At 36.0% G+C, this 26058-nt stretch overlaps 1 protein-coding gene across 2 annotated transcripts in view; it reads right to left on the bottom strand.

Moving 5' to 3' along the window:
* Positions 1-4283: 4283 nt before the first annotated feature.
* The window catches only part of CLVS2 (clavesin 2), a 71075-nt gene continuing 49300 nt past the window's right edge, over positions 4284-26058 (bottom strand). The window contains exons 3-6 of one of the 2 annotated variants that reach the window (XM_089921977.1): positions 22827-22937; positions 16773-16993; positions 9897-10021; positions 4284-9409 (exon numbers count right to left, since the gene is read on the bottom strand). In XM_089921977.1, the coding sequence (XP_089778103.1) occupies positions 9934-10021; positions 16773-16993; positions 22827-22937 (420 nt within the window). In that variant the 3' untranslated portion in view covers positions 4284-9409; positions 9897-9933. Of the gene's footprint in view, positions 9410-9569; positions 10022-16772; positions 16994-22826; positions 22938-26058 lie in introns of those variants that run through there. The other variant, XM_030760286.2, reaches the window with a different exon arrangement.

Genomic DNA, 26058 nt, shown 5'->3' with positions numbered 1-26058 from the left:
AATAACAAAAAAACAAACAACCCAATCCAAAAATGGGCAGAAGACCTAAATAGACATTTCTCCAAAGAAGATATACAGAATGCCAACAAACACATGAAAGAATGCTCAACATCATTAATCATTAGAGAAATGCAAATCAAAACTACAATGAGATATCATCTCACACCAGTCAGAATGGCCATCATCAAAAAATCTAGAAACAATAAATGCTGGAGAGGGTGTGGAGAAAAGGGAACACTCTTGCACTGCTGGTGGGAATGTGAATTGGTTCAGTCACTATGGAGAACAGTATGGAGGTTCCTTAAAAAACTACAAATAGAATTACCATATGACCCAGCAATCCCACTACTGGGCATATACCCTGAGAAAACCAAAATTCAAAAAGAGTCATGTACCAAAATGTTCATTGCAGCTCTATTTACAATAGCCCGGAGATGGAAACAACTTAAGCGCCCATCATCGGATGAATGGATAAAGAAAATGTGGCACATATATACAATGGAATATTACTCAGCCTTAAAAAGAAATGAAATTGAGCTATTTGTAATGAGATGGATAGACCTAGAGTCTGTCATACAGAGTGAAGTAAGTCAGAAAGAAAAAGACAAATACCGTATGCTAACACATATATATGGAATTTAAGGGGGAAAAAAATGTCATGAGGAACCTAGGGGTAAGACAGGAATAAAGACGCAGACCTACTGGAGAACGGACTTGAGGATATGGGGAGGGGGAGGGGTGAGCTTTGACAGGGCGAGAGAGAGTCATGGACATATACACACTAACAAACGTAGTAAGGTAGATAGCTAGGGGGAAGCAGCCGCAAGGCACAGGGATATTAGCTCGGTGCTTTGTGACAGCCTGGAGGGGTGGGATGGGGAGGGTGGGAGGGAGGGAGACGCAAGAGGGAAGACATATGGGAACATATGTATATGTATAGCTGATTCACTTTGTTGTAAAGCAGAAACTAACACACCATTGTAAAGCAACTATACCCCAATAAAGATGTTTAAAAAAAAAAAAAGTGGATATAATGAATAAATTTATCAAAGAACATATTGTTAGGATTCAATCATAAAACTAATTCATGAAAAAAAATTCAGTAAAAGATAACATGAATTACAGTATCTTCCATGTACTGTGCATACTTGAGCTTGAATCCTTTATTTCTGAAGTGATGCTAAACACATTCTTGAAGATTGGCAAAAAATGTTGCCACAGAGGCAAATGGCTTCTCCTGTACATACTGTCAAGGATAGAAATACAAGAAAATCCTGCCTTGTTTCTGAGCAAGAGCCATTTAATCTCTTCTCTATAGAAGAAGGTTTTCCAAACTATCCATTAACCCTGATTGCAATATATTTATGTAACTGACAAGAAACATGATCATTGCTGAGTACCAATATACATACTATACATCACAAAGTCACTAAAGACTGGTTGTCTCCTGAAAACACTTTCAAACATCTATCCTTATTTTTCAAGTTATAGTTCCTTCTTCAGTACCACCTGTCAATCCTTTATTTTCAGTGTGTTCTTAATAGAAGTCCTGGTAGGAAATTATAAAACTGGAGGATTGAATTATTACAATGTAAGGAAAGGCACAAAAGTGTAGTGGGGGAAAAGGAATAGCATAGGTTTAGCAAGAACAAAAGGATAAACTGCAAAGGATAAAAATCAGAAACTTGTCACACCAAGAATCAATATCTAAGATATTCGGTTACTAAAATTATGGGTGTGTCCAAATTGTAAAAAAAATAATATGGGGATAGTTAAGGACCAAAAAAAAATGTGATTGTAAAGTTCAGAAAATGATACCTGCAAGTAAAGTACAGAGAAGGGAGAAAGTTGGAAAGCCAGTTAGACTATATGAGTTTGATCAATTCCTGTCATGTGGTGTCAGGACTATAAGAAATATGTAAAGATATCAAATATAAAACTCATTTGATATAAAACTTCTGTTAAGAGGGCTCATGGACTAAGTAGTTGTAATATATAGATTTCTAGATCATGGGAAGCTCTTAGAGACACCAAAAAACTTCGTCATTTATAATTGTTTCAGAGAAAGGGTGATCATAATCTCTTTCCTTCTTCCTGCTCTTTTCCCTCTCCTTTCCAGTAAAAGTAAGTATATAGGCATATTCTCTTGATCTGTCTTCCATAGTGGAAGAACTATGGTCTTTTAACTTCCTGCAATTTTTAAAAATTGGAATTAACTAGGATAATCAACAAAGAACAATTTACTATGGTTTTGAGCTCAAAATGACTTTTCATCTGAGGTATCTTGTAGTCTCTCTAGGTATAAATATAAGCCATGAATACATAGACACATCTAATGATCTTAGGGTGACTTCCAAAGATAAAACTCAAACAGTTATGTAAAATTTAGGCCCTGGAGTAGAGACCAGATTTGGGAGAAAAGGGAAGAGAATTCTCGGCTCATGATAAATTCCCACTTTGATGATGTTTTAAAAAAAATTTCTTATTAAGAAAAAAAGGACTCTCCTTAAATGTATACTACTGGTTAATACATAACTTGCTGAAACAACTTAAGATATTCATGCAGTCTTTTTGGATTTGCTACTAAATTCCAGTCACTATTCAAGGCACTGGTAATACAACAGTAAACAAGACAGACACAAATATCTGCCTGTGTGGAGTTCATATTCCATTAGGGGAAAATGCAAAGTGAACAAAATAAATAAGCTTTATGCTGTGTTAGAAGGTGATAAAAGCTATGGAGAAGAAATAGAGCAGAAAAAAATACGTGAAGAACCACAGGTCCATGTGATTTTAAATAGGGAAATCCAGAGAGTTCTAAGAAGGTGTCATTTAAGCAAAGATCTGAAGGAGATGAGGGAATAAGCTACGGGGATATCTGGGGGAAAGAGGCAGAAGGAACAGAGAGTAAAAGTTCTGAGGTGGAGGAATGTTTGGCAATTTCCTGGGAGTGCAAGGATGACCGTTTAGCAAGACAATTAAAGAGTAGATGAAAACTTAAGAGATGATCTAAGAAAAGTCAAGGTCAGGGGTGAGAGGGTATAGTGTCTAGAACTTTAGAAGCAAGAAATTACTTAACAATTACATTTGCATCGTACAGGTAAAGATGCCAGCCCAATCAGAAAATATACTCTTCTTCTATACTGGTGCTTACAAACCTCGTATCAATCCTCCTCAAACATCGTTATAAGGACTGTGGTTTTTACTCTTGCAGAGAGTTTTGAGAAGAATGAAATCATCTGAGCTCACTAACATGTTGTGTTATAAATTGATTCTAGGGGGCAAGGGCAGAAGCAAGGACACTAGTTTTCAGATTATTAAACTATTCCAGGTGGAAAATGAAATCTTGGAGCAAGGTACTGATGATGAAGGTTAGAGAAGTGGTCAGAGTGTGGATACTATACTTTGAAAAGGAGCTAAAAGTATGAGCTAGCAGATTGGATGTGGTTTTGAGATCAAGAGAGGAGGGATAGGATGACTATAAAGTTTTAAGCCCTAGAAACTAGAAGGTTAGGGTTGACTCTTAGTGAGATGGTAAGGTTATAAAGAGGAAACAGGTTCAGGATAGAGAAGTTTGGTTTTGTAAATGTTAAATGTGAGATGTCCGTTAAACATCCAAATAAAATGTTTAGATATATGAATTCAACAGAAAGGATATTACCAGTCTTCCCCACGAATCCCAGGTACAAAGAACATTTAATAATTTTCTAGCAATAAAGTCTTATTATATATGTTTTTAAATTTTTAGGAAGGATTTATAAATCAGGATGCAAATATTTCAGTCCTATGCAACTGAGTGAGTTGTGTTTATATGGGTATAACGCAGTATTTTTTTCTTAAAAGACAACTAAGCATTTACGGTTTCCAACTGATACTTTTATGCTTCCAGTTAGAAAAAAGGGAATAAGAGCATATTTTATTTTTAGAGAAAAGTGATACTTAGAGATAAGGGTTTTGGTGGTGCTGCTGTGTGCAGACAGACTACACACCAGAGCCCTGCCCATCATGTCCCCATGGCCTCTGTTCTTGGGCTAAGAATGTTTAACACTTGATATCAGAAAGTCTTGACATTTTGAAATCATTTTCTGTATTTAGAATTAGTAATACAGTTTAATGCACTTTTAAGTGACAAGGAGTGCAGACCATATCTCTGGCTTTTTGTGTATTGTCTGGTTGCCCTTGTTTTATTCCTACTCAGGATGCTTCTGCAGTAGCTGCTAGAAACTTGGGCTCCTCCTAACAGAGCTTTAGAAAGAGGCGGCAATAACGAGACTTGATAACCTCAAAAGCTGTGCACAGGAAAATCATCTGCGTTTGAGCTAAAGAAAGTCATGAAATCAATTATAGAGGATTGTAGTTAGGTGTCTCTTGCCCCTCCATAGATGGTTTTTCATCCACAGGTAAGATAAACGAGGAAAACTCGCAGAAGATACAAATGTGTATTTATTAAGTAAGCATTTTTTTCAAGTCAGAATGAATTTTTAAAAAATTTTACTTAATTATTTTTATAGAATTTAAATCAATGTTTTTTATAATTCAAATTTCTGAATTTAGTTCCTTGTCTAATCCAATAACATTACATGAAAATGTGAAAATGTTAGTTATTTTACTTATTGATCATTCCCATTGCTCCATGCAACTTAAAAGTTAACTTACTTCTTCATTCAAGCTCTCCTTTGAAGTCTTGTCTAGAAGTTATAGACTATTGAAAATGTAATTTTAATGAAATGAATTGTGTTTTTCTTAGCCCCAAACCTACAAGTATCAGAAAATTTCAGGTGTCCTAAGCAAAATAGCTAACTACAATTTCTCTCAAAATAAAGTTACTGTTGCCCATTTTTAGATGACATTTTAGAAATCTCCATTTCACAGATGCAGAGATCCATACTACAAAATTCAACATCTACTATATGCAAAATAAAGGCTTTTTTAAAGCAAAAATGTATATTTATTCAAAATTACATTACACCATTTGTAATATTGTATTGGAATAAACAATTCCCTCAAAAGGTCAAAGGTAGTTGAGCCAAATAGTAAACAGTGTGCTCAGTATTCTTATAATTACCTCTTAGACATCTTATTTAATCTGTTTTGAAAACAAACACTACTTAGTTTGGGGAGTTTTATTTACCTTTTACACAAGTATGAAAACTGAAAAACTGAATTAAGAACAAGACAGAGCTTTGAACCTCTGTTATATATAACCAATTATAATGCATTGCAATTTTTTAATATGGTTTAGGGTTTGTTCACTTCTTATCTAGGTCCCTCTCATTCACCACAAGAACTAATTTTGACAGAATAAATGCATTGATATCATTAAGGAAAAAAATATTTGCATGAAATTTGAAACTAAGTCAAATACTGACTGACCAAACACCTTCTGAATTGTAACAATGTCCACTATTTACTATAAAAGTGCATTTATTGTATTTAAGACCTATGCTTATTTGTTTTCTAATTTTTTTTTATTTCAACAGTATCATTTGCACTCCTTTAAAAAAAATAGTACAACTTGAGTGTCTCAGTCCAGTGCATTGCTATTTCATGTTTTTCTCCTACAGTATAGGGGAATAAATTCCCACGCTTAGCGCAGAATAGGTTCCATAGTATTATGGCCATGTGCCAGGCTAATCTATGGATATTTACTAAATAAAAACTTCAATTCATGAAAAAAATGATATGCTTTAAGCCATTAAAGCGATATAATAATGTTTCAAAGCCAAGCCTCCTTATGTATTTATTATTTTCTCCCTTTCAAATAGTAATAGTGCTAACTAGTTCCAAGGGCATATTGGAAAACATTTTTTTCAACTAAAACAAAACAAAATCCTTTTCACTCCTAAAGATAATTACACACACACTGGATATTTAGCCAATCCTCCACGTTTGTTCCAATATATTTTAGATAATCTGCTGATTCTTACACGATCTAACAACCTCATAAATTTAAAATGTATCACTATTTCTTAGGCTATATAGCTATATAGCACATATAAAATGGAACATTTTCCTATTAGCCGATTGATGCAAAAAATGTAAATAGCGTATCTGAAAGTTCACACATCGTGCCAGAGCTCTGCTCCTTTTATTTTGTGCTGAAAGTCATTCTGAAATGTCCTCATAACTGGAGGGAATTTTGCAAGTAATCATTAATAAATACACACCAAATAAGAAGCAAAAGAAATTATTAACCAACCAAACCAGCTAGACGCTTAGATAAAATAACATAAGATTGTACAACCTTTCAGCAGGATTTCTTGATATAACTTCTTTAAAGGACCATAAGCATGTCCATACGCTTTTGGGTTATTTGTAGATGAAAAGGAAGTCTGTTCCTGAAGACACACTGCCATAGCTCTAAAAGTTTCTTTTTGTGAAGAGTAGTAAACATGTTTCTTGATGTTTAAAACAATTCTGCATTATCTTGATGCATCAGAGGGACCTCTGTTCCCTCAGAAATATTACGGAAACTTCAAATGTTTAATTTAACAATGTGACCTAGTTAATATTAAAGAGAACCCAGCTGCTTGGCTTTCTTGCTTATGAATGTATGAATTTTCAGTACTGTAAAGTAAACAAGCATTTTATATGAAAACACTTAAGGAATGTCTCTGCCTACACTTATGCAAACTATTAATGAAATAAAAGTAATCATGCATGCACTTTAAAAACTTGCTTGCAACACTCAATTTAATATTTGTATATTGTTTTAGCACAGTGCCATGTTTGTCAGTAACATGTTGAAGTTACTGTATTGAACTTACACAATAAGGACAATACTATACGAGAATACTCAAAGCAAGACCTCAAATATCCTTCTTCAAATTATAGCTATATTTCACCCTTATAATATAATAGATGCATGTATTTACTTTTTGGAAGAGAGAACAAATAGAATCCATATTCTAGTATCACTGCTTTATTCCATTTTTAAAGAGGCACTTCTTCATATTTCTTAGAATATATTTTTATGATAATCTCTTCCTTTTAAAATATCAGTCAAAAATGTGTGCAAATATCACGGACAACATAAGGAAGTTACTTATTTTTAAACCAGCTTTGGAAGCAGCTGCCCCTGAAACACTGGAGAAAAGAAATGATACAAGAAATAGAAGGTTAGGCAGGCTAAGTGAGGGAAGTAAATGAATTATGGGCCTATTCCAAATCAAACGTGGTAATTCTTTGATGCCTACAAATTTTAAGTAACAAGATAACTGAAAAAGAAAAGCAAGGCTCTCAAAATAGAGAGGCAAATCATTAGAGCAAACAGTCTAGTGTTCATGTGTATGTGTGAGTGGGGATGTACTATCTCAATGAAATCGAAAGAATATAAGGGTGCTTATTTACTATGTATGTAACAGTAGACATAGCAACATAACACATAAAATCACATGAGGAAAAAGAAAATTCCTGAACAGTGTTACTTAGCTGGTGCTGAGAGGAAAATTCATAAAGTTGATCAAATGTTCTCTAAGCAGCTTCAGAAACATTACTGGAAATTTTTTTCCAGACTGAAAAGACATAGGCAGACCGAACTAGATACAGCAATTTCAAAACACATCATTGTTGTAATTTGTTCATTCATTTAAAAATATTTTACACAATCCAGCCAACTCTCAATTGCTCATTTGAAAAAGAGCCGTCAAGCAGCAATGCCAATGCAGTTTCCAAATGTGGGGTAGGGAGAGAGTGTGAATGATACTTATAAGTGGGTAGGTATACACATAAAATATGCCTTCCAAGTTATTTTTGTATATGACACTAGCCTATGACAGGGGGAAAAAAAAGCTGGCTATGCTGGTTGACATCTGAAGCTGGTAGAATTCTGAAAATTGGCAATAAATGGTGCATATCAAATGAAACTCATGAAAATGCAAGGTTGACTGGCCTCCTGTACTTACTTCCTTTCCATTTTATTCCAGTGCATCATATTGTCTAACACTTGCTTGTATAGTATATAAAGCCCAATGCTAAAAAATGTATGTCAAGTTGGCAAAAATGTAAGAACAACATTGGTTAGGTTCTTAGATTAAGAGTTGCTGTGGCTTTTTATTCCAATGCATTCCAATCTCTGTAATATTTATGGGTGGAGCAGAGGACCGACAGTCATTATTCTTCTGCATTTGATTGGAGGTCAGCATTTTTAAGGTATCTTGCATTCATATTTTTAATGTATATTTATGTATTTTTACAAATACTAGACAGTCCATTGGTGACACTGCAGAATTGTGTACTGATCTTGATTTTAAGATTCTTAGCTATAGAATTAGAACTTGACTTTTTAAAGCTTTTGACCAAGAAGTATATGAAGGCTGCTACATGCCTTTATTTCTGTTGGTTTCCAAAAGTTCCTTGAGATGTTTTTCTTTCAAAAGAATATTTTAACGTTAAATCCTCAGTCTCAAAAATTACCACTCTGAAAAGGTGGTAAAAATCTTGCTTTTTCACACTAGAATTTGAAATTTAAAGTCAAATTTTTAAAATGTGCTATCATTGCAGAATTTTTATGAAGTGAAAACTTTAACATAAGGATTCCAAATCTAGATTTATACTATAATATAGTATCTCAGATGCCCTCAGAAGATTTCATTATCTCTCCTGGATGCAATATGCTCTTAAAATCTTTTCTGAGAAGAAAATGTGTACTTACTGGATCATTAGGAAAATTAACTTGAATTTGGGGAAAACAATATTACTCTCCATCACCTGATACTGCCTACTGCCTTTGTTGATACCTGTTGTTTTTTTGAAGACAAAATATATTGCACTAAAATGGCAGAGTCAAGATTGCATTACAAATTAAATTGAATTCCCTTAAATAAGTTCACTGAAAGTCTGTTTTACTATACCTCATTTTCATTAACTTTAATGGAAGTGGTTTTCCAGAGTTAGCATTGCATACAGTAATCTATAACATCTCTAAGACCATTGAATATGTGTGATTTACTTTGTAAGCCTGTCACATTGAGGATTTATTAGAGCTCAGTAAAAATATATACGTGTGTGAGAATATATATATTTTTTCAACCAGTGCACAAGAATTAGAAATTAGCCCCTTATTGGTACTTGGCAACTTTTATGTTCAAAATTAGCTGTCAAATACCATTCATGTATGAGTTCTCTTTCTCTTGATCAAAGAGTTTTGGGGGAAAAAGTTTCTTAAAGTACATCAGACAGGGATAAAATGGGGTCTGGAATAAAGGACACATTGTGAAGACAGCAGTTTAAAAAGAATCCACTCTCTTTCAGAATTCCACATCTTAATTTGGGGAACATATTTTTTCACAAGACTCCAGGAATTAAACAACATAGAAGAGTTCAAGTGTTGAGTTTACCAGGTCATTTGCCATTTCTTGTCTCCCAAATGCAAGGCCAGTGATAGTCACCAGGGTACGTTTTCTGTGAACTGAAAATCACTAGACAGTTAATACATTTATCATAATAATTTCCTAGAATCATCTAGTTCCCTGTGCCCATTAAATGTACATTTGAGTACGACAGTTTCAGAGAAAAACAGCGAAACAATCACTATGATAGCTGAAATATGGCTTCATAGGAAACAGGGCTACATTTAATTAGCTTTAATTGCTTATGTGTCTTTTCTGTTCTTGTTATAGTTCATATCACTGGCATAGACTCATAAGCCAATCTTCCAATTTAAGTTACTACCAAAATTTACAAACTTGACGTGAAGAGTACATTGTATTTACAAAGAACTTGGCACTTACAGAATAAATTATTGACCTTTTAAAAAAAATTCAGACCAGGGCACCCATGGTTCAGGCAAACGGGAAAGCCTGATGTCTTATATATTATGCTACATTAACATGAATAAATAAATTTCCAGCTGGTAATTCCTCCGCAGCGCTGGCCCTGGTGCTGAAAACAAGTACCTTCCATTTCTAATCCATGGGGAGGGTAGAGAAGTTATCAGTCCAGAGAGAGCAAAGGTTGCATGTTTTCTTCCTCATTTTTATCCATGCGCTTTAACACTGTAGGATCCACAACCGATTGGGATCTAGAAATGATAAAGCCAATGTCAGTGCGTTACTGTCAAACAATCACCTTCTGTTCTCTGTCTTTTCTCCTTTATTACTTCTCTCATGGATGCGGATTAACTTTTTCTACAACAAGAGACTTATGAACTGAGAATGCTGCACATTTAAAGAGATACATTTATGGTGATGTTTTGCATCAAAGGAAACAATCCCCTCTGGCCTCTGAATAGAATAATGCACAGCAGAGGATTCTAAATACATAATAATAGGCTTAAGTTCTCTTCTTTACAGTCAAGCAAGAGACTTTTCTTTGAGTCTGAGAATTTCTAGTACAGGACTGATGTATTCCAAGAGATCACCAAATGGGGGAATTATTACAGTGAACTTATTGTTATAAGAAAAGAAGTAGAAATAAAAGGAGCCTTGATTCCTGCCTGAAAGGGCTCTATGAAACGACTTCAACAGGAATGTGCATTTTTAACGATCTTTTTTTATATTTAATGAGAACTTTAGGAAAAAAATCAATATTTCAATATGAGTTTTGTTCAATTTTCCACTAGGGCATCAGAATAAAATCAATCTTACTCTTGAAAACTTTAAGAAAAGTAGAAACCCCTCTTGTTTATTCAGCAGCACTTTATGATTAGGAAAGGAAATAATGTGGAAACCCCTTGCACATGCCTTTGATAGCAGGTGGGAATTATATCCCAGTTCCTCACTAGGAAACAACATAAAACTGGGAAGGAGGAAAGTCAATGAAAAGTGCTACTGTGGTGGCAGGAAGCTGTCATCTTAATGGCTATGGCATTAAAGAAGCAGCTGCCCTTTTAAATTCTCCTCCATAATGAATTTTTCCCCTGCTGCTGCATTCCAACCATTTGGCTATTGCTGTGGCAATATGCCTCTTCACAGACCTCATTAATTTTCAAAAAGAAAGACTATAAGCTAAAATACAACCACACACGCTAATGAAAAAGAACAGCAATGGAACTAATTATCAAAGCAAAAATAATTACAGAAATAACTGATAAATTGACTCCTTCATTTAAATAAACTTAAATTCATTTCTAAAGAGAGAATGAAAAGGAAGGTGAGAACTTTAAAATAAGGAGGTTTATTTCCTAAGTCACTTTCACTATTTTACCTCAATAATAGGTATTAGATGCATATGTCAGAATGGGGACTGGCTGCAGTTGAATGTGGGGTGTGTGTGTGTGTGTGTGTGTGTGTGTGTGTGTGTGTATCTGTGTGTGTGCAGGAGAGAGAAAGAGACAGAGAGAGAGAGAAGGAGAAGGAGAAATGATAATTTATCTTAGAAAAAAGTACATGAATAAAATACATTTTAACACAATTGACAATTGCACAAAGCACTTAATAATTAGACTTGCAACATTGTTTTTCTCAGACTCAACTGAAATAATTGGTTTCCCAAGATGAATCCACGCTAAAATATACAGGGGTTCATTTAATGTCCTGCACTAGAGGGTTACTTGACAACGAGTACCCACTAGACTATAAATTCCATGAGCAGGGACTTTATCAGTTTCTCTCCTTGCTGTGAACACAATGCATGTCACAGAGTCTGTTACACAGTAGGATTTCGATGTCTTAACTTTTATCCAATAAATAGTTTCCATACTGAAAGAAGATGGCTATCAAGCATTCAAAGCGAAGAGTGATGAAGATAAAGCAATTTATCCTGTGGAGAAAGAAATTCTTAACAAAAACATTTATTTTAAAATTCTCCCAAAGTTAAATATATAAATGTTGAGGCATATCCTAATAATATTCATTAAGTACACACCACAGCTCTTCAGACAGCACAGAGTCTACAATATAATCATTTGCCATAATGTTCTATTAAAACACACATCATACAAATACACATACACATGCACACACATCTTTTAAATCCTTACGTTCCAATAAATATGTTAAAAAAATTTTTTAAATAAAAAAATATTAGAGGATATGGCAATTTTAATAAAATAGTTTAAATTACAGTGCACTATCCAACCTGGGATTAAGTTCCTAGTTTGCTTTTTTAAAAAACATCTTTATTGGAGTATAATTGCTTTACAATGGTGTGTTAGTTTCTGCTTTATAACAAAGTGAATCAGTTATGCATATACATATGTCCCCATATCTCTTCCCTCTTGTGTCTCCCTCCCTCCCACCCTCCCTATCCCACCCCTCTAGTGTGGTCACAAAGCACCGAGCTGATCTCCCTCTGCTATGTGGCTGCTGCCCACTAGCTAGCTATTTTATGTTTGGTAGTGTATATATGTCCTAGTTTGCTTTTATCATGCACTACAGATGTCAGAATTGTTGGATGATGAACGCTGCTGGCTCAATACGCAGGACTATTCCTCAATAAAACAAGCCAGGCAGAAACAATTTCTGATTAAGCTTTTTTTGATATTTAATTGCCCCAAGTGTACTGTTGTTTTAGTCTAGATTTTCTTTTTGCTCTCTTATACAAAAAAACAGGGTTATTTGTGCAGGATCATAACTGTTAATAAATTGGTCTGTTTCAACTGCAATAGAGGAAGTTACCTAACATTAACTCACAGTACATCTTAGCAGTCTCCAGCCTCTACTGTCTTTCAACGAATAACTTTTTTTCCTCATGAAAACCTATAGTTTAACTTTAATTATCCAGGTATCATTTATTCATTTATTATGTATCTACAATATTGTGCTATACCTTAGTGTTTAAGAGACTAGATTTTAGACAGAAATGGATTCCAATTCCACCTTCTACTAGTTATTAGTTCTGTGACCAAGGGAAGGCTATTTAAACTTCCTAAGATTTTGTTCCCTTATCTGTAAAATGGGGAAAATAATACCTACATCATACAGACGTATTGAGGATCAAGTGCAATAATGCATGCATAACCCCCGGCATTAATTCCGGCACATAGCATATGGTAGTGGTTAAGGAAATAACTTAGAGAATACTATTTCCTGTGTTCCAGCATTAGCATTGTAGCTTTGGAGGTATGTGAAGTGTAGAAGTTTCTTACCTTCTCTGTATCTGGGTCTCCTCATCAATAAGATGGGTATAGTATTACCTTATTAGTTGTTTAGAAAAGCAAAGGAGTTGATGTATACAAAGCATTAGATAGGGTTTGGCATGTAGTAACAATAGGTGTTGAATATTATTTAATCAAATGGAAGTGCATATTACCATAACAACATTAGTGTTGATGCTCACTGCAACTGTTGTGTGCCAGGCACTACCCTGGGTCCTAGAGGCATAAGGTAAAAGACATTCCCCGAGTTCAAGGAACCCATTCTCTAGTGAAGTTTGTATTCTTTCACATGATTATATTATCTCTCCACAAATTTACATGGAGGAACATAATCTTCTAGCTATACACGTAGCTAAATTCACCCAAAGGAACAGTTATCTACAACTCTTTGGTGAAGGAATGATTTTTCCCCTCTCAATCTAAGAATGATATAAAACTGGAAAAGGAGATGGAGGAAGGGTGGAACCTAGAAACAATTTTCTCCCGTCCTTGATGGGGAACTGCCATCCCCCGCCAGAGAGAAGATAAAAATAAAGTGAAACAACTTTCTTGATCTCATTCTTCAGGAGTTTTCAAATAGAACCATATAAGCTTCATATGATACAAAAGCTACACCAAACAAAGGATGTCTGAAATTCCAATCAGCCCATGTCAGAAGCAAGAAACTCAGGGTTGGGGAGGTCATCGTGCTGTAAGCCAAGTCTTCAGGGGACAAAATGTCCTAATTAATTGAAGAAAATCAGGATCCAAAAAGACTTCAGAATGTGGATCGCCTGAACCAAATCTAACAAGATGATGTCAATTAAAATAATGTGCTTGGAGGAAAAAGCTAAACACAGAAATAAAGAATTATGAGGATAAGGATCTATAAGTAAAGAGACCAGTTTTAAGGGGTTCAGTATGAGTCAGCAATGTGCCTTGGCTGCCTGAACGGCAGCAACAGTGACAGCAACAGCAACTAAAGGAAGCCAATGAGGTCCTCACTGCAAAGACAGAATTCTGGAACCTCTATGCAAGTAATGATAACGTCAGATGTCACCTCTACAATTCTAAACACTGCACCTAAAAGGGGCCACTGACAGACAGCAGAGGACTCCTTCATTCATTTAACTGGTGCCTGGTGAGCATGGTTTGTGTGCCAGGCTCTACTCCAGGCACTGAGGATTCAGAAGAGAACAGGACAGACAAAGCCACTAAAGTCTCCCTGAAGCTTACATTGCAGGACAGGGGGATAAATAACTAAATAAAATCAATCATTTCACTGACTAATAATGAACTATGAAGAAAATAAAGAAGGTGATTGATAGGAAGTGTCTAGAATGAGTAGGAAGTAGAGCTGATTAAGACCTGATGACTGAGAAAGACCAAAAGACCCTCTTAAGGAGATGACCTTTGATTGGGGCCAGCCATTGGAAGGCAGAGGAAAAGAATATTCCAGCCAGAGATGACAAGAATAAAGACCCTTGGATAGGAACAAGCTGGGGAGGCTGAAGGAGAATAAAGAAGGATGTTGTGTCTGAAAGGTAGGGGAGGAGAGAAAAGGTAAATAAACTTAGAGGAGAGAGGTAGGCAGGATCAGATCATGCAGCATATTGTAAGTCTCGATATGGAGTCGATTGTATTCATTGTATAATCAACAGTCACTTAGAAATTCAAAGCAGAGAAGTGAAAGGGTCTGATTTACATTTTTAAAATATTATTTTGATTGCCACATGGATAATATAATAAATGGAAGGTAGGGGAGCAGGGTAAAGGTGGAGGCAAAGAGAGCAGGTAGGAAGTTTTGGAGGAAGTGTAGGTGATGGGGATGCAGCTAAGGCTGTAGAGGATATGGAGAGAGGTGTGCTCAGAGGAGGGGACCACATTAGTTAACAAGTCACAGAAGGAGGGGCTAAAGGAAATGAGCATTGCTGGCTGGCAAAGGAAAAGACTAAGGGACACCTATGAGAGCTGTCTCCAAATCCTCCTGTAGCTCAGTTCTACAGTGAGGGCACTCTGTGTCATGCTGTCACAGAAGAGTAGACAAGATTTATATCAACAACATGAAAGACTCTGTACCTCATGGCTTGGAACCTTGTTCCATTACATATAGACCATGTGACTTTGGGGATACGAATATCTGTTTAACAAGGTTGCTGTGAGAATTAAATAAGTGAATGTTACCAAAAAAGGTACCTAGTAAGGGCCTAACTCATGAGAAGTTTATTAAAAATGGTAGATTGTAACAATTATCACTGTTAGAATTTTAATTTTTATCAGCAGGAACCTATTCTTAGGCAATGGCTTTTAACCATTTTTGTCTTAGACAACTTTGAGAATTTGATGAAATATGCCTTCTCTCCAGAAAAAAAATGCACCATATATACATTTATATATCTATATATACATACTTACATTCAAACATATACACACACAGTTTTGAATACAACTTTTATCACTTTACATACCACTTTGAGAGTCCATCAATGAACCCCTTTGGTGAGAAGAGCATGTAACTCAAATTAGGAAGCCTTGTTTTAAGAGGAGGGAGTTGAAAAGCCCAAACTTGATTTAAAGATAAGCTTGTCAATTAGTGGAGAAATTAAAGCTGAAGATGTTCCTGGCCTTTCCGTTCTCTCCAAGGAGTTGTGGAGCAGCCTGGGGAGCAGCCCGCCCCCCAAGAACAGCAGCAGCTGCAGCAACAAATAAAAGAGGCCAGCCTCAAAGATGCCACTGCATGAGTCAGTGGTGACCAAATGACCCTAAGGCTTTCCTCAGAGAAGGATGCAAGGTAGTGTTTACAATGACATGGGAGATGCCCTTGTGTCCTCCCTGAATTAGGTGAAGAGAGACTTGTGGGAGCTGTGGTTCCTATATTTCTAGGATAGGAAATGAACCAAGAAATAATATTTGTGATCCAAATGAACCCTGGGCTGGTGTGGCCTGGGGTAGCATAAGAATTAGATGTCTTCATCTAATTGCTACAGAAGGCAAACTCAGAGGCAGTTATGCATTTGTGTGTGTCTGGCAACCCCCTTGCCCTCGATCACCAGTAGATTATGGCTGGACATATGTTTTACCCATATTGGATACCAAACGCCTAGGAAAGTTTTTATTACAGAGCATGTGTTGAATAAATACCCATTGACTGAAAGAAAACAGGCCTAATAACACTATGAGAGTCAAAGCAGGAAATCAGGTTCTGACTCAACAATGAATTCTGTAAAGCTTAAAGCTGTAGGGAAAGACAGTGTTTTGCCCCAGGAATGGCTAGACAGAAACTTTTAAACAGAAACTTGGCAGAGATGCTGAAAAAAGAACGTAAGCTTTGAATGTTAGTGTTTGAAGTGTGTGTGTGTGTTCACTCTATGGATCCCTTCCTTCAAATGAAATCTTATACAGAAGTCCAAAAATTTGTTTAGATAGTCAGTCTCACCGCAGTGGAGATGGGCACTGTCCCCACCCCCTACCTGCTTGCTCTAAGGCACTCAACCAGAACCTTAAAGAACAGTTTGAAAAGCCACTGGATTGGCTGACTTCAAAGGGGCCAGCTGGATTGTGAATTTGGAGCAACATTGAGTTGAGGTTACCTTGAATGAATTTATCTTTGACTTGAAACTCCTTAGACATCCAATCATAGAAGCATGAAAGGCTTTAAAATGTCACCAAATATCTACTTCAGAAAAATATAAAATCTGGAGTTGTATCAGGTGTCCCCACCCTGGCCCAGCCCGCTTCCCAGCAACCTCCAGCATACCTCTTCATGGACTTGGGGGAGAGTTCCTTCTCTACCTCCTTCACAGGCATGCTGTAGGAGTCCACATTGTATTCGCTGTCGTCATCATACTCGTGGTCTAGCAGTGTTCTTGCCCAGGTTCCCATATCATAAGGGGGGAGCATTCCTCCAAACTCAGAGGGCAAAATCTCAGGATGAATTAGTTGGTGTAGACTGTTCAGGTTGTTACCGTGCAAAAATATCTACAAATGCAAGAAGAGGGTGGGAGAAAACACACAGAGGAGAATAAATATCACCCAGATTTTGGGAACTGGGCGGGTGGGGGGGGCGGGGGGATGGAAGATTGAGGATAGGAATGCCAAAGCAAGAGTTTTCCATGTCTGTTAAAATATTTAAGCCCCTCATCTACTCTGAAACAGGAAGGCTGGTTCTGTAATCCTAATACTTCATATAAAAATCCTGAGGCTCAGGGATTTTAGGTAGCTTCTAGAAGGTCAGATCGTTATTGGTTTAAAGAACTGGAACAAGAAATTTAGTTTCCTGCTTCATAGCTGGGAACATGAGCAGAATCTAATGTGCGCGTTGGTCTGCACATTATCCTGGTGTTAGCTGTACAAAGCTGATGATGTGCATAATGAATGCTGTTAAAAGACTTCTCATAAGGACTCAACAACTGCTGAGCCCATTCAAGTTATTAAACCCAAAAGCTGTCACCAGTATGGCTTTCTCTTTATCTTCGGTAAAAATAAGAATACTGTAACCACTAAATTACTGCTTTATAATACAAAGTATGTGATGTAAATAAAAGTAGATTAGCATCATCACAACGAAGGGTTGACTGAAGTTTCACATCCCAAAGGACCAATGTTCTATAATGTTGCCAGCATCTTCTCTGCTAGAGATTTCCATGGTTATCATTCAAATCAGAAATGGAATGAGTTGAAACTGTAAAGCTGTGTGCATCTGTTAATTATTCTTATCACTGTCTACATAGAGCTTTTTGTCAAACTGGAGAATTATTTAAGCTACATACTCAAGATTTCTTTCTCCATAAATTGCTACCTCTTTCCTCTTCTTTCATTTCAGTCTCAGGACTTCAGATCAGTCTTCTCTGATAAAGTACTCTTGTCACCTCATATAAACTTATATATTTATTTAAAGATTATAATTTATAAGTGGCTTAGAAATCTCATACTTCAGGTTCAAGATGAACAGGCTAAGAGGTTTATCTTGCTTTCCATACTTTTAGAATCCACGGAAGTAAATATACTGGGAAACAAAGACTAGTCTATATCAAATAAAATGAGAGGAATGGGAGTCACCAGTCAACAAATAATTTCAACAAATTGTGGAAGAGTATAAAAGCACCTGAGATCAGGTCACTGGCCAAAATGATCACAGCAAGTGGCTGGTGGAGTACATAATGTGGGGCTTACAGAGGTGGAAGATACTGTCTGCCCCAAGTTAAATCAGGTTAATTGCAAATTTTACACCTTCCCCTTCCTACTTACAGAGCACAACAGGAAAACACACACACACACACACACACACACACACTCTGTCTCTCTGTCTCTGTCTCTGTCTCTCTCTCTCTCCTATAATTTTCCTGGGAAAATTAAGTTCTAGCACCTGAAATCCCTACTTTATTAGGTATACAACCTTTATTTCATCAGATGTACTACTTCATGTCAGAAACCTCATCTTTCAAGTCATGCAAGAGTTAGGTAATAAATCCTTAGAAAAGTAAATGTAATTCACACTACTTCTCTTTTCACTAACACTCTGTTCCCTCCTCCCTCAACATCACTTTCAGCTTTGGCCTTGTTTCCTCTTTCCCTGAAAAAATAGGGCAACCAGATGAGACCCACCCACTAGCATCTGTGTCCATATGCTTTGCCTTTGCTCCCAGCACAATGGAAGAATAAACTCTACAAAGGCCAACCCCTCCACCTGTGCACTAGAATTCATTCTCTCTTCCACTCAGTTATATTTCCCAAACAATTCTCTCTTGTCTCTCTCACATCATCAGATTTCCTCCTCTTCTGTATCTTTCCCATCAAAGAACAAACATGCCAACTCTACTCTTCCCTCCCCCCCATACAGATGCATAAAACCTCTCTTGACCTTACCTCCAGTTATTATCCTATTTTTCTCCTTCCTTTCATTGCAAAACTCATCAAAGGAGTCATCTATATTCATTGTCCAAGTACTTTTGTCCCATTTTTCCTGAATCGAATCCAAATAGGCTTTGCCTCCCACCATTGCATGAAAATAGCTCTTGTCAAGATCCTTCTCACTGCTAAATTCAGTGTCCAATAATTCTCTGTCCTTATTTTTCTTAAACTCTCAGCAGCACTGGATATAGTAGATGGCTCTCCTCATTGAAACACTTTCTCCCAGGATCTCTTGGTTTCCTTCTATTTGATAGATGCTTTTTTGAGACTCTTTTGCTGGTTATTCCTCACCTCCCCAGCATCTTAACATCAGAGAGCTCCAGGCTTCAGTTCTCAGATTTATTCTCTTCTCTAACTATACTCACTCCTTGGTGATGTCATTCAGTCTAGTGGCTTTAAGTATTGTCCATACACTGAAAATTTATATTTTGAATCCAGACTTCTCTTTTGAACTCCATATTGTATTTCTACTCCCTATGTCACACCTCCACTTAAATGGTAAATGGGCACCTGGAACTTAACATATCCAAGATTGAACTTATAATTCTCTCCCCCAAATCAACTCCTCCCTATTTTCAATGTCAGTTAATCGTACAAATATGCTTCTAGTTTCTCAGGCCAAAACATTTGACTCATCTTTTACTTCTCTCATAATCTAAGTTGTCAGTAAATTCTTTTGGTACTACCTCCAAAATCTATCCTGAATTCAAACATCTGAACAACTCCACCCTTACAACCCTAACTCAACTCCCATCATCCTTCACACTGTGTTACTGCCTCCTAACTGCCCTCCTGACTTCCACTCTCACCACCAATACTCTATTCTCAACACAGCAACAGAATGACCATGTTAAAACATCCGTCAGGTCACATTAGTCTGCTCATAATCCCCCACTGGCTTCTTCTTTCTCTTAGAGTAAGTCCTATAAGATCCTCTATGAACTCTTTCTGTGAGCACATCTCCTACTACTCACAGCCTGCTGGAATATGCCATGCACACATTTGTCTCATCATTTATTGAAGTTTTACTATATTCTCCCCCGTGTATATTTTTTCTTCCTCCATTTCATGCAAGAAGTCTGGTTCTTTGGGTCTCCTTTGCCTCAGATTACCTTACAATTATACTTAGGCTGAACTTTTAAATTTAAAAAACTTTTACATTTTATTTTCCTAAACCATGCCATTGAAGAGATTATGGTAGCTGACCATAACTATGGTAGAAAGAGGGTAGAATATTTTTAAGAATTAGCAAGGAATAGAATAGCAAGCCCACGATTGAGGAAGAAGTGGAAATTTGTGACAACTAGCAGGAAAACCTGTTTCCTGTCAGCTCTTGGGGTGTGGCAGGACCACATCCGTAGACCAGCTGAAGAATGCACTAGGGTAGTGGATTGAAACCTCGCCATTGGGTTCTGGCTTCAGTAAAGATGCTGAAGCATCTCCTTCTGCTGGAGCAGAAGGGGACCTTAATTCAAGGAACTAATACTAGCTTGAACAGTGGGCATGTCAAAAGTGGCCAAGATGGATGGGAAGTCAGGCTCTACATGAAAGATTCTAGACACTGGTGAAATTTGAGAAGAAGGGACCCCTGTCAACCCCTAAGGTTGACATTCCCATCAGCCCAGTGTGTTGGAAACCCAAAGTCTGATTTAATTTAAGAAAATGAAGAGCTAAATGTCTACTGTGAAAGAGGATTCACGACTCTTTCCTAGGTTTCCTTTTACCAGTTTTTCAGAACATAGATTTACAGCATCTGTGTTATAAGTTGTTTGAGTAATACTGTAATGCTGAATCACTTGGGATTCCAGTAAGGAAATATAATAACGTTGCATTGTGCATTGATTATATACTTAAAAATTAAAGGTGTTTCAATCTACAATTATTTTCTCATACAAAAATTTCCAAGTCATATAGTTTTAATTAAAATGGTAAAATTCAAATACCTCAATTCCATCTGGAATAGTGCTAGCAATGCATTCTTGTAGGCATTGTCAAAATCATCAAATTCCATCAAATAACTCCCAAACCTAGAACTTTCCTTGTTTTGTAGACTTGAAACTCTTCAGTCTTTTCAACAGAGCAAAATCATGTCAAAATCATGTCACAACAAGTCACTCCTGCACTCAAAGTCTTTCAAGTGCTCCTCATTTCACTCTGACTGAAAGCCCAGATCTTTACAACAGTGTACAAGACCCTCTATGAGCGGGCACACTATGTTCCTGCCCATCCAGTCCCCTAATATCCTCCCCAGTAGCTTATTTGTCTCCAGCTTTTCTGGCCTCCTTGCTGTTTGTCAAATATTCCAGGCCTGTTTCTACCTAAGGACCATTGCCTTTGCTAGTCCCTCTACCTGGAACAGTCTTCCCAATACATCCACATTTTCAGCTCTACTACCTCCTAGCTGTGATTTAGAGCAAATGGTTTCACCTTCTATGCCTCATTTTCCCATCTATAAAAGGAGGAAAATAACAATGCTTACCCTAAAGCTTTGTTGGAGGGACTAAATGAGTTAACATACCAAGAGTACTTAGAACAGCACGCGGCAAAGCGTGAACACTACAAAAGCATTCATTAGTACAATTTGTGCTAAAAGCCCCAGCAGGTATTTTGGATCACCTGATCAGCCCTTCATAAAACAATGCTGAAAGTGTTTTTTCTGAGGCACATCAATACATTTTTCCAAATTATAAAATGTAAATTAATATGAATCTTGGTGGTAGAAATAATTCCTAATATAAATTATAATTGTTTACAGAATTCTTCCTCCTAAATTGCTAAAACATATTCAACAAATTCATAAACAGAAAACTCTCTGTTCACAAATGTTTGACACCGACACATACTAACAATGATTTCACTTTCACACTCACAGTAAGGCTTCTATGGCACTGAGATACCTGAAGTGCCTTCTCATTCATGAGAAACATGGAAAATTATCTTCCCTATGGATTTAGAAGTAACTATATTTTCCTGTGGAACTAATCATTTGAAAATTGGTCACAGCACAGTGGTAAAAATATCTCTAAATGCAGAGCTATTTGTATTCAAATGTTAACTCTACAACTTTACAGCTGTGTAAATGAATAAGCAAGTTATTTATCCATCCTAAGACTTACTTTCCTCAGCTTTTCAATAGGAGATGATGCTTACTAAGCTTACTTTTCAGAGATGTTTGGAGGATAAAATGAAATAATGTACATTAAAATGCATTTTAAAATATTATCAATAGTGATAAATGTGTTTGGTATTTACAATGTGCCATGCACTGCATTAAATAATTTATATAAATATTCTTATTCTCAGAAAAATGATTATTTTGGAACCTACTTTGAATATCCTCATTGTTGGATAAAACTGAATCTTGGAATTCAAGTAACTTGTAATTTAAAGAGACATTAAAATGTCTACACATTAGTATTCTTTCTGAAATGTGTGATTGATCAAGACAATCACTACAAAATTATATTAGAGATCACAAAATTCACTATATTCAATGTAATACATATTGTGAAATAACTAACACCTATTTATAACATAAAAAATTATAACTTTTGCCTGTATATTACTTGAAATTAAGTGTACCAATAATAATATAGTAACATGGTATAATTTTTTTACTTTTAAACCGAGGCTTTAATGTATAATGAATGTGCTAAAATGTTCTCCCCATTTGTGGAAAAGCAAGAGAGCTAATTTTTAAGTATTTCTTTCACAGATACACTGTTCAGGATTAATCACAAGTTTTTACATTTTGTAAAATATCTTTTATGTTATCTTTTACAGTTATATTCAATACAGAAACACATTTTACCACAGCACATGTTATAAATACAGTATTCATCATAATTTATTGAATGGGGGAGCAGAAAGGAAATAAAAAAACAAAGAAGCAAACAAATACCCTTTTCCGAGTCTTCTCCTTCAGGAAAGGCCGGATCACGGTATACAGGGCATGGATATACCATGGTTGGTTGACAAAATGAATTCCTCCAAATCGTGCTGGGAAACTATCCTAGAGTAACATGGCGGGGAAAAAAAATCAAGACACGCTTTAAAACACTGAGAAGGTTTAGGGAAGGCCATATGGTATACAAATTTGTTATTCCGTACACTTAAATGATTATGTGTATAGCGAAGGAGAAGAAAGAAGGAAGAACCTTAGGAAGAACCTTACTGCAATTAATCATTGTAACTTTCATACAGAAACTGAAGCAATATGTAATAAAGCACATCTTTCTCAAGAATAGGTTGTTGATAGGAATTTCAGCATTTTTAGGAGTGCCACGTTTTAAGCCTGCAAACTGCTAACAGTCATTATAGACCAAGAAATATAAGTAAAAGACTATAGAAATTTGTCAAATAATGAATCTATGTTAGATAAGTGTCTATTAAAATGTATTTAAATTGAAATGTTTTATTAAATTTCAATGTAGTTATCTATAATGTGAGGACGGTCAGATATCAAAACTCACTTTATTCTCTTTATTTTATTACCAACTTTATTTTACTTTACTCCTTTCCTTATTCCAACTACAAAAAAAGGAAACACGCTTAAGCAAAATAAAAACCTGGAATTATAGTGTAAGAAATTTGCACACGCATTTTGCCAAGTTAAATGAAAGTTAAACCCTCTGAGCTCACTCAACAGGAGGAAAACGGGGCTATCACAAAGCCAGCCTCTCCTTCAGCAAGAACTCAACCATGTAAGGTTTGCATCTGAAGTGATGTAGAGTTGTTTTCCTCCTTTCTGTGACTAAATAGGTGCATTTCAAGTCCACCCCCAAATCTGAAGAGAATCCTTAAGCCAAATAAGTTACAACATTTGACAGAGCTACGGATTCTACATAAATGGACATAGATTTTGCTACTGGTTCACCATTCCACACTGAACTGACTACAAAATCTCCTTTAAAAAACTGTACCACTAGAAGTGTCTCTTGAGTGGCATCATAATAATTGGCATACATCTAGATTCTACTGAGAACATAAACAGGAACAAAAGAGAAGAAACTGAAATAATTGTAGATCTATTTTCTTAATTTAAATTTTCTCTCGAACAAGATTCAAAAGATTTAAAAATATGCTTGGTGTAACATCATTAAATTATTTTGTTTTTAGGGGACACTTATGAGAATTAGAAATTAATTAGTGATTTTATATATTGATTTTTAGAGTCAACAAACATTTTTTCTGCAACAAAATTTCTATCTTTGAGAATAACACACTACGAAAAAACCACAGAACTTCAAATAATAAATACATTCGTAAGCTGTGTCTTATTTTATGTCAATGTCTTACTTCTTTTATAAATTTGTAGCTTTCATTCATCAAGAGTATTACAAAACAGAAATGAATCAGGTAGAAATGCAGACATAGTGTCTTTTAATTTTTTTATTTTTTCAGCTAAATATGCTTTTATTTTCATATGAAAAAATACATCTGACTTCCACATAGCAGGTTACTTTTTAAAAAATTTTTATTGGAGTATAGTTGCTTTACAATGTTGTGTTAGTTTCTACTGTACACAGGCATAGAGAACAAACATATGGATACCAAGGGGAAATGGGGGGGGATGAATTGGGACATTGAGGTTGACATACATACACTATTGATACTACGTATAAAATAGATAACAAATGAGAACCTACTGTATAGCACAGGAAACTCTACTCAGTGCTCTGTGGTGACCTACATGGGAAGGAAATCCAGAAAAGAGGGGATATATGAATCATATATGTATATATGATTCATAGTGTCTTTTAAAATTATGACATTTTTATACATAAAATGAAGATAAATAATGTATATATAATAAAGAGAATACTAATATGTGCCCTCCACTCAGCTTAAGAAATAGAATATAATTGGTAACCTTGAAGATCACTGTATTTATATATTCTTTCATTTCTCCCACATTTTAAAATTTCACATTGTATTTCAAATATAAGGATTTCTCTTGCTTATATCAATATTTTATATTTTATTTTATAAATGTTATAAATATATAAATATTATATTTTTATTTTGCATATTTTATATTTTTGCTATATATATATATATATATATCTCCCTTAAAACATACTGTTAAGTTTTTTAAGTACTTAAGCTTTATAAAAATGTCATAGTCAATGTGGTCGGGTAACAGTGTTTTTGCGGTTCGTTGTATTTGAAATTTAAACACGTTGTGCATAGCTATAGTTCATTGTCACTGTTGTATAGCATACCATTGTATGGAACACCACAGTTTATTTTCTTCTGTCCCTGCACATTGTTTTCCAAATTTTCGGTTTGTTTTGCTATCACCAACACAGCTGCTCTGCAGACTTCATTCTCAGAAGTGTCTCTTGTGCATGTTCAGGTGTACGTGCAGGGTATTTATCTAAAAGTGTTAACGTTGAGTCATAGAGTGTATAGAGTTCAACTTTACAAAACTGTTAGGAGCAAACTGCACCAATTTATACTCCTCTTTCCCCCAGTAATGCAGGAAAGTTCTGGCTGCTCCACATACTACACTTGGTATTATCCATCTTTCTAACTTCTGCCAATCTAGTGGGTGTAAAATAGATTCTCGTGACACTTTAATTTGTTAGTTGCTTCGTCTATGCTTATTTTAATTCCATCATTAATAACATTGTTTGATAACATAACCATTTTACACAGAGGTGTTTTGTTTCTGGGTCCTTGAGGGCCTGAATTTGTTATCTCTGCTGGTCTTGTTCATGATATCTTGTTTATGGTGGATCATATTTGGCTAATATTAATCCTTGGGAATCCTGAAAGAGCTAGTTTGAGGATGCTTTTCTCCCGACAAGACCTATATTAGCTCCCACTAGGTTCTATCCCTGGATATGGGAGAGGCAGAGAGGTTCCTTAAATGTTTCCTGGCCAGCAGGGATTTCCCCAGCACAACGTTTCCCTAAGGATGCAGCACCTGGAGGAATGCAGGTTCTCACATCCAGTCCCCAACTTGCCCTCAGTGTGTGCAGGCCTCACGTCTTCTCCTGCCCACCGCGCACCCCCAGCAATCATTCCTCTCCAAAACTCTAGGTTCCTACAGTCAACATTGGCCTCCAGAACCACTCAAGCTTCCCTTATTCTGTTTCTTTCCAATAGACTCCATGTGTTTGTCTCTG

This window comes from Delphinapterus leucas, chromosome 12, assembly GCF_059928025.1.
Source record: "Delphinapterus leucas isolate spDelLeu-1000000601 "Yukka" chromosome 12, BTC_Dleu_Yukka2, whole genome shotgun sequence".
Taxonomy (NCBI): Eukaryota; Metazoa; Chordata; class Mammalia; order Artiodactyla; family Monodontidae; genus Delphinapterus; species Delphinapterus leucas.
This window is presented reverse-complemented; position numbering and strand designations above follow the sequence as displayed.